The 10,602-nt window shown below is 39.3% G+C and overlaps 1 protein-coding gene across 1 annotated transcript; it reads right to left on the reverse strand.

Annotated features, from left to right (window-relative positions):
- Positions 1 to 3,434: 3,434 nt before the first annotated feature.
- Positions 3,435 to 10,602, reverse strand: LOC119892248 (palmitoyltransferase ZDHHC12-B-like). Its single transcript, XM_038704424.1, is given in 6 exon segments — positions 3,435 to 5,067; positions 6,636 to 6,802; positions 8,361 to 8,450; positions 8,842 to 8,942; positions 8,945 to 8,974; positions 10,258 to 10,602. Coding segments are annotated over 6 exon segments (801 nt in total). The 5' UTR covers positions 10,355 to 10,602; the 3' UTR covers positions 3,435 to 4,751.

Genomic DNA, 10,602 nt, shown 5'->3' on the forward strand with positions numbered 1-10,602 from the left:
TGAGGGTGAAATGAGAAAAAGCTGGAAAAAAGCTAGCCTGCTCTGTCCAAAGGTAACAAAATCCACCTACCAGCCACTCAGCCCCGCTAGCTGTTTCCCTGTTTCCAGTCTTTGTGCTAAGCTAAGGTAATTGACCGCTGCCCGTAGCTTCATATTTACTGTACAGACATGAGTGATACCAATATTTATTTAACATATATTTAATATAACATTAACATTAACATTATTTAACATTTAGGTATTTGCTATTGCTATTAACACTTCAAGCCCCTATATGATCACTTTATCTCTGGTGCAGTAAGTCTCACTTGATTACCCTTTACAGAAAGTTTCCCACCTTGGTCTTGATGGTACTACCAATAGACGAATACCTTGGATATATCTACAGCTCAATCATTTCCAAACAGGACGCTACATACGATCCCATGGCTGATTTCGCGGACTGTTCTCACCATCATTAAGTCAACAGCCAGTCGTCAATCAGATAACCAGGCAGCATCTTTTTTGTTTTTAACCGAGCAAAGAAAGCGATTGTAGCCCTTTATATTCTCTGTGGAGAGTCAAGTTGGTTCTGACTGTTCCAGCAGTAATACAACTCTGCTATAAGAGTTTATTTATAAGATTTGGTCAGGTGAAATGTTGTACAAGTAGATGAAACAAAAGTGATAGAAGCAAATACAGGATGCTTGAAGAGTTTAACATCATCACCTCGTCCTTACACGTTATTCCTCTTGATAGTTTCCTTCCAATACTCCAACACTTGATAATTTGCTGTGTACCTGTCAAATTCAGGGGGTTTAAAAACTAATTTTCAAATTACAGTAGCCATGCAAGACATTTCATAAAGCTGTGATACTGTTTGATTGTTGTAAAAGACTGTCAAGAGAGGTCTGTCATTTTTTAGGGTTGAAGTTTAAGGAACATCCTGCTTTTCAGTGTTACATATCAGTCCAGAGTTCCTCCGTTTGAAGTCATAATTCCAGCGACTTTTCTTCTTGCTAAATTACATGATTTTGAAGATTTTGCATCTGATACACCAGTAGTTAAAGCAGCAACTGCCTGGACTCTGAATGCCTGTAAGCTGCCTTATGTTTCCTATATAAAATGATGATTGTCATACCTCTCTGAAAGTTAACATGTAAGGCATGCTGCCGTTTCTATGCATCACTGTGACAGGCTTCGCCCACTGCCTTGACCAAACAAAAGAAACAAAGCTAACCCAGTTTCTGGTTAAAAGCCTTTTTTAAAAGATGTTCAATCCAACATGGAAATGTTTTGTGTATTTGTCTAGTCATTCCCTCATAGCAAAGACGTGCGCATTCACACATCAGTCTCCTCCTGAGCAACTGTTTTCTGTTACAACAGTAGAAGTGCATGGCACCATGGTGAACTAGGCACTAGAAATCCTGTAATTGCTAGCAGTATAAAAGAAGCCATAGAGAATCTAATATAGCCATAATATTAAGGAAATATCTGTATTTTGAATTTAGCAAATCATATTCTGTGATACTGAGCTCTAATGATGTCAGTGCAATAACAGAAGGGGAAGAAGGGGAGCGGCAGGGACGAAGCTTGAAGATGCATGCCCTGATTTTGTTGAAGTGGACCCATTTTTGATATTTTCAAACTCACAGCTGAGTTCAAAAACATCAGCACTACTGGAGAGCTGGGGGATCTATTGGGCCCTATATAAAAATTAGACAGGGGAATTTAAAGAGTAACTTAACACTAAATCAACTTAGAATTAGTATTTTTAGTATTTAGTAATATGTATATTTTTATACTATTAATCGATCAAGTCCCAATCTTTAGTGTCCATGACAGTAAGTCTGTCATCTAGACTAAAAAATAGGTGATAATGTCTTGTATAAAGATGTAAAAGAAAATAAAAGTTAATATTATTGTACTCTTGTGCCCCAGAGAACAAGGCAACTTCACATTCACCCAATCAAGATATACCGTATACAGACAGAAATCTTTTGGAGAGTTCTGCAGTTTGGAGAGTTCTGTTTCATTAATCCTGACTGCCAAAAACGCTGGAAACCCGGGTATTACATATCGTCTCAGGCCGTCATCTAGAAGGCATAGACCATAGTTATGTGTGTAATTCTTGTTTATAGTTGGAATTTGAAAAGAGATTGAGACTGTAAAACAGTGGCTGAAGTGCATCTGTATGGAAGTGAATATATGTGACAAAAAAACTGAGTGAGCACAAAACAAAAAAATCAGGTTTGAGTGGCCAATCCCTCATTTCTGTGTCTGTGGTCAGTGTAAACTTCAGCTGAATGTGCCCATATCCTTTTTAGGGTCATGACTTATTAAGACAATTTCTCTGTCATGATGACTTAGAAATGTGTGACTTTGCGAGCATATGAAACATACCTTTAATAATTTAATATAAACTAACTTTGATTTTTAAAATAATGCAAATATTGCTCAGTCTCATATGTCACTGCCACTGGATTTTGTTTTGAAAGTGGATGGAGGTGTCTAACAGTGTGACGCTTCCGGGTCAAATCAAATACATTAGTTTGAGTTTCCGCTACTGCAACAAAAAATAAATAAAAGGTCAAATCTTACTTTCCCCATAGACCAACATTATAAAAGAGACTTTTGATTGGACAGCTCAAGCTGCAAAGGTAAATCTCACTGTAAGTCTGTGGGCCAAGCAGGAACAAAGGGGCAGGGCCAGTACGAGAAACGGTAATGAACATGTGCAGTGGGCTGCACAACGTGGAAGCTAGAAAACCTTTTTGTTAACTGAGTGGGTCTTAGTATCTCTTTACTCTAATACATCCATGGTTCCATCCATCCATTCATCGTCAACTGCTTATCCTGCGTACAGGATCGCGGGGGGCTGCAGCCAATCCCAGCTGACATCAGGCGAAAGGCAGGGTACACCCTGGACAGGTCACCAGTCCATCGCAGATCTTTCAGGCTCAAAACATCTGTTAGTCACTTGTGCACAAAACTGACTGTGCTCGTATAAATCTGTGCTCACATGCTCTCAAATGTTGTCTTGCAGGAATTTTAGGTCTCACTCAGTTCTTTTGTCATTTATTGACCTCCATATGTAGAGGTAGTAATTATGTCATACGTGTAGGAGGCGCCTCCGAGCTGTAACGGGGTGTTAAGTTGCTCTTTAAATAGGACCACTGTCCTGAAACCGAAAGGTCCTGAAAGGCCAGTATGTCCATTCATGGCCAAGTGTCCTGCTAAAGTGTCCCTGTGCAATACTGAACCCTCCACCAGATAAGATTGTCAGCTTAATTAGTCAACTCTAACAGAACCAGCCGGTGTTGATTTAGCTGCTGTAGCACTTTAAGTTTATGCTGCTAAATATTATGTGTTACTTATGTGTCAGTACTGTATTTATGTATGTGAAGCATCCTGACTAGGAATGTCAGTCTGTACGGATGTACTCTATAACAACATGCATATCATCAGTGTTTTAATGTACTCTTGTTGTCAATAAATACAAACTGAACAAATGCAAATTGCTAAATATTTTCTCTGCATGTAAAGATCTACTGGTTAATTAAATTTTAACAGTAAAATTAGTTTACAAGGTACAAGACATTATTTGCAACATACATAAAGGCAATTAGTGTTATATTGTTGGGTCACCACTCTCACAAGGCAACAACAGAAACACAAGTGAAAGTGGTGACCAGACCTGAGGAAAAACTGTTTCAATCAGACTGAGTGGATTTCTTCATTCTTTCAACAAAACAGACAGAAAATATTGGGGGATTTTTGCATTTCTGTGATTGTGGACACAGCAAACGCCAGGTAACTCCCAAGTTCTCAATCTTGTTGCCTGGAGTGCACTGAATCAGTGAGTCATTTTCAAGACATACTGTAGTCAGAAAGGGTCTGTAGTAACAATAAAAAGCACAAAACAACCCCCACATTCTTCCCTGACCAAAGTTTAACTAAATATTCAGGACTTGTCTGCAAACAGTGAAGGAAGGGGAAGTTACGGTCCACCAGCCAGATGCTAGTTGTGAGTTTATAGCTATGCTAGGCTGCAATGTGCTTTCAGCTAAATGCTAAAGTTAGCGTGCTAATATTAAGCATGTATAATATTTAAATTTGTATCCATTTCAGTTTAGTGTATAAGAATAGTATAATTTGCTAATTAGCATTGAAACCACAGTACAGCTGAGGCTAATGAGAATGGGGTCGCAGCTCTGTATGTGCACTGAACTGACACTAACTGGGCAAGGGAGTGAGGAATATATTTCTCATTTTGTAGGTAAGGTGTATTAAAGAGAAAACACTCCTTTTTTGGAGTCCATGCATCAGTTAGAAGTGCAGACTCTGAAAATCCTTATTCGGGGACAGCCCTACACCAAAGTCCTTAGGAATCATCACCAGTAAACAGACAGTGGCATCACTGCTAGAGTGGTTAAAATGTTTTTTGTGTTGTACAAAAATGTGCTAGCAGTAAAAGTTAGCAAAATGAGGTATCATATTTTTTATCTGTATCAAAATCAGGTACAACAGTATTGAAAAATTAGTCAGCTATAACCAGGTGAATGCAGGTTATTTGCTTAATGTCTGGTTGTATGTCTGCTGACCAGCTTGCAACAGATAGTTAAGTAACATGTTATGGTCCAATTCAGTTTTACGTTCTACCCAGAAGAGAAATAATTGAAATCTGCTTTTAAGGTTGTGAAATGATTTTCTTTCCCTTAATGCGGTGTCTAGGCTTCAGTGTAAACGGTGACGTGCTGTCAAGTTTGAGGTCAGACCGAGTTTGGGTTGTTTCTGTAGTACATTTGCTCCCACATCACTGTCCTGCAGATGCAGAAGAAATCCCACAGGTTGCAGAAGAGTCCGCGGTCAAAAGGGTTCTGCTCGTCTCCGCAGTTCTTTAGGTACGAAATCCTGTGACGTGACATGAACTCCCAGGTGGTGCAGTTGATGGAGACCAGGTACAGGTGGCAGCCCAGCAGCAGCACCACCACCACCGAGAAAACACCAACAACACCCAGCGCTGCCAACAGGAACCCGTTTGCTCTAAACCACAGCTCCCACGTGACGATAGGTGAAATACCAGACCTGAAAGACACACACTAGTGTTAAAGAGAAATACAACCAATGGTGGTCTTCATTGTCAGTGGTGCTCTCTGCCCAGAACAATGCCCGACAGGCTGAGTGTCCTGCCAAGCTATGTACAACCCCTAGCAAGTATCATCATACACATCACTCACCACATGTTAAGGTTTAGGTTATAGATGGTATCTATTTACTTTTTGGTCCTGAGGATTTAACACTCATGACTCATGACAGGGTTGATCACATTCATATATTATTTAGATTTGATTTTTGGACATGAGAAGCAGGTCTGTTAATCCTAGCAAATGATGCAGAATTTGTCGGCAATATATGGGCAAAAAGAGATCAATGAATGAATTCCTAGCACTCTCATAGGTTGGGTTAAACATCAAGTGAAGGACACGGCTGTATTAATATTAAGTACTGTTAGACTGAAAACAACAAGAGGTCATAGAACAGGGAAGAAAACATTCTGAAGACAAACTCTGTTTATTATCGACTAATTTACCAGAAAAAGAGGGCAAAGATCAGAGATAAGTCTGAAACAATTAAAGTAATGTTATGGTTTTTTTAATGCTTTCCTCTTCTGTTAATCATCTCGAAACTCCTCGAATTCTTGTGGCTCCTTGCGGTGGCCCCAATCACTTGACCATAACATCTTATACAGTATGTTCATAATATTGGTCTGTCTTCCTTTTCCCAGCTGCAACAGCACCCATGTGCTTGCCTCTCTTCACTGGCTTCCGGAAATTATTTTTAAATTAAATGTTTTTAAGGGCTGATGTCTTCTTACATCTCTGACCTTTTCAACCGTCAAATCTTCTCCAGGTCTCCAGGTTTTATGAAAGCTGTTGCAGTCTAGACTGAAACAAGAGGCAGATCAACCCTTTGCTGTTGTAGTCCCTAAATTATGAAACAGCCACCCTCTTGGTATTAAAGAGCGCTCCAACAATTGAACGTTTAAATATATAAATACCTGTTTTGCTCTATTCGTATATTTATTGCAGATTTTTAACTGTGCCTTGAAAAGTGTGCAGCACTTTGGTCAACTTGTGTTGCTTTTTTTAATACATAGTTTGACTTAACTTTATTTGGGAAGAGTTCCTACTTTGCCTTTCATGTCTGCCATTTTGTTCAAATGCATCGAAGAGTTATCTGGCTCTGTTCATTGATGTTTAATCCAACCAGTGAATTTATTTCTGCCTCAAAGAGATGTGTATATACCTAAAGCTACAATCTACAAAGAGCTTCGTAGCAGTTCATTTAAACTAAAAGCCTGCAGGATTGATTTCTACACATGAGGGTCTCCTGAACGTTGAAATTGCACTTGAGCACATTAAAGCCCCGTTTACATAATTTAAGCAGAGATTGTTCTACCAATTTACTACTATTCTAAAGTGTTACCTAATTCACCTACTATTGTAGAGATAAACCTGCAGAGCAGAGTTCACTGTCACTATGTGATAATATTTCACTGAGTCATTATTAGACAGCACACTGAGGCTGCAACTATTCAACCAGATAAGGACAGTTATCTTAAACAGAAGGAGACCAGCGTTCACCAAACGTACAGAGCGATGTGAAGGGCCCACAGCAGAGCGAGTAGCTGCACCAGCAGGTAGATGATGAACCAGCGGTGGTTCCTTTCTCCCACACAGTTCTCAATCCATGGGCAGTGGTGGTCGAAGCGCCGAACGCAGCATTTACATGTCTGACAATGCTTCGCTCTCATTGGCTGCTGCTTGGAAGAAAGAGAGAGAGAGAAGTGCTATTTACATTTACATTTACTCATTTGGCAGACGCTTTTATTCAATGCGGCTTACATTTGAGGAACAACATACAAGCATTAACAGAGCATCAAATACAGATCTACAACTGACAATACATACTAGTAAGAGCTCATACTACATATCACATTAATGGGGTAATACCTAGGGAAGGAAATAAGAGTTAAAAAAGTGCAATCAATACAAGATCATTGAGGGGATAGACGAAGAAGAGCACAGGAAGTGCATGTTAGAGGTTAGGAGTTAGAGGTGTTATAAGAGGAAGTGTTCTCGGAAGAGATGAGTCTTCAAGAGCTTCTTGAAGTTAGAGAGGGACACCCCTGCTCTGATGGCGTGTGGTAGCTCGTTCCACCGTCGTGGTGTCACAGATGAGAACAGCCGGGACTGGGATTGCTTTGTGTGTAGGGATGGCAGAGCCAGGCGGCGTTCGTTGGAGGAGCGTAGCGGCCGAGAAGGAACGTAAGTTTGTATTATGGAGTTTAGGTAGATGGGTGCAGACCCAGTAGTCACTCTGTATGCAGGCATTAGAGACTTGAACCGGAGTCTGGAGGCCACGGGGAGCCAGTGGAGGTCACTCAGTAATGGAGTGACATGAGCCCTTTTGGGCTGATCAAAAACCACACGCGCTGCTGCGTTCTAAACCATTTGTAAGGGTTTCACCGCTCAAGCTGGAAGACCTGCTAACTAGGGAAAAAGTTAAACCCCTCGTCACGTCTTTCAGGCTATTCATCTTGTCTTTTTTTTTTTAACTACCAATGTTAGCTGTATAGCATACTGGGTAATGCCACAATACCACATAGAATGCAATGTGATCATGAAGCAGGTATTAAACCTGCTTCATGATCACACCGGCCAATGTCTTAAAGGAAGCTGGAAAACCAGTAGGGAATAGAATGACATATTATTATATTTTGTCAGCGTTTTCTTTCACTAGTTCCCTGCATATAGCAATAGAATAGTTCCTAATGACATAATTAAGTAAATTAAAGCAACCTGGTACCAGATAAGCAGCAGAAAATGTATGGGTGGATTAACCAATTCAATTATTAATTCATTTAAATTCATTTTTATCATTATGACACAATGAATTCCTAGTTACTGTAGAGTGCAGTAATGATGATGGTGCAGACTGAAACTCCACATAGAGATTGAACAGCCGCCTGCAGCAAAATCCAGTGTCACCACAGTACGGCTTTTAGTTTATAGGTGTGTACCTGCAGCTCACAATCAAGACAAAACAATTAATACTTTTCTACATCACATTTAAGACATTTAAATACATTATATGGCCTTTTTTTCAAAAGCACTGATCTGTATCATCAGGGTGACAAAAGGTTCCACCACAGTGAACATGTCTGATTGTAATTTTGCCAAATGTGTCTCAAGTGTTTTAGACACAACAAGAAGAAAAAGGAAATCTGTGTTTGAGTTGAAAAGGAAACAGAATATACAAATATGTGACTATACAGACTTGCTCAGAGAGCATACAACTTGTGATGAAACCTGTACCTGTAGCAGGCAGTATCCACAGCGCCGCAGCCGAGGGGTTGAAGTCTCAGGAATCATCAACTCCATTTCCTCATTTGAACCCTGAACGCCCTGCGCAACACAGACTGATGTGGGTCAAACACACACACACCGTTCCATTTACTAAAAACCATCACCACTGACCATTTTCTATGGTATAGTTTAGGTTTCTAGATTAATTCCTACCCTTTAAGCACCTATTGGTTATCATACATTTCAAAACTTCCACAGACTTTAAAATATGTGATCGTGTGACAACATGTTCCATCACAGTGAACATAGTGTAGTTGAACATACAAAGTGATAATATAAGCTGGTGGAAAGCTCCAGCATTTGAGGTCTGAGAGTCAGCTGTTTGAACAGTAACCATCTTGGAGCAATAAATGCTCAAAAATACACACAGTTTTCATGACACATGTGTCTGCTTGGCTTTTGTGGTGCGGGTTTTGTTAGTCAGTCTCACCTGGACAGTGTCAGTGAGAACAAAGCCAGGGTCCATTAAAGAAACAGCAAAGTATAGCACCACCGACAGCACGACCAGGAGGAAGAACAGAACCGGCACAACAGCTCTCCTCGCTCCTCACACTGCCGCAAATCTGCACATTCACACACACACAAACACATAAGAGAGCTAAACTAGCCAAATATGTTTTAAAACCGAGACAATGAATGATATTGTGGATATGACTTTAGGTGCTTCTATATAATATAAAATCAGTTACTTAGTAAGCTAGAACGGTCAGATAAGCTCAGAAAATTGTATTTACTTTAATACAGACTTGCAGAACCAGGAAAAGACAACATTAAAGCTGTATCATCATCACAATATTACAATAACCAAACACCAGGATGATTATGCTATCTCATATAATGATATTAAAGAGGCCCTCCACTAGGGCTGGGCGATATGGCCAAAAATGTTATCACGATAAAAACATTTCTTACCATTCGATATCGATAATTATCACGATAAATGTCAAATCATTAATTCTTTCAAGTTTAAAGGCTGATTTTTGTTCCTGAGTGAAAGTCAGATGGTAACTTGGGGTTTTAAACTTCTCTTTATGGTCGGAACAAACACTTGATGTCAAACAGTGGATCACTTAAAAAATCTGAGGGAGAACATTCAAAATGATTGTGATAAAATCTTTTTCCAACAAATGTGATTTGTAAATAATTTTTCAGTCCCTTTTCCTAAACAAATTAAATATCATAATAGAAAAAGTAAGTGCTAACTCGTTTGTGATTCAAATGATTTAAATAAAAAAATATTTACTATATTATAATATAATTATAATATAATATTAATATTATCTTGAACATTGAACAAAATGATATTATAATAATTATTGTTTTATTGCCCAGCCCTCCACCGATGCCTGTGAAAACAGTTTCTTCTGTGGTTCCGCACAGAGTTTTCTAGTATCTTCTATATCTTGGTCTCTGCGGCTACGATCCTATTTTCATGTCTGTCCCACCTTTATGGAAGTGCAATGCTAAATCTCTGGAGTACCCCTTTCATTTTAATTTTAATCTCCACCTCAAGCACACACATTTCCTTGGTGTTGGCTTGTGTCTGTTCCTTTATGTAACCAGGTGAAAGTCTCACAAAGATATTTTCCAAGTGAGTTAAAAACATGATTACATCAATAAATACATATCAAACAACACGGAGCATAAATATAATCCAGCATTCAGGACTATCCAGATAGTTATGGAACCTGGAGCTGGAACAGCCCTATCTCTAAATACTCTGTTTATCATTGTCCTGTCTAACTGTTGTTTGAGGAACAATGTGATCTGTTGTCAGGGCTTTCAGATAGTGTAATCTCCCTCCACTGAACCAGAATACAACCTGTCCCAGTTTGAACAAACTTACCGGTGTTGTGAAGGCACAATATGAGGGTTATAACCCAGGTTAGCAGGGTGTGTGCGGCCCGAACCAGAAACCCGGTCCTAAACATGTTCTTCCCCATTTTAATCTATTTCACTCACCGCTGCTAAGCAGCTAGCTCACGTTAAGTATTTACAGAGACGTTAGCTAATTTTACTACATACCTACGGTGGTTATCCGTACGACACTTAGGTTGAATACATTCTGACTATGCTAGGAAATAAATGTGGAATTTATAAAACAATACTGTATCTAACTACAGTCTTAAATGCGCATTATATCCATTTTTTTCTGGTTATCGTCGCAGCTTCCGTGTTTTGATAAGGAAGT

This window comes from Micropterus salmoides, unplaced genomic scaffold, assembly GCF_014851395.1.
Source record: "Micropterus salmoides isolate LMB-PRFRI ecotype aquatic unplaced genomic scaffold, ASM1485139v1 Ms_hic_scaffold_7, whole genome shotgun sequence".
Lineage (NCBI taxonomy): Eukaryota > Metazoa > Chordata > Actinopteri > Centrarchiformes > Centrarchidae > Micropterus > Micropterus salmoides.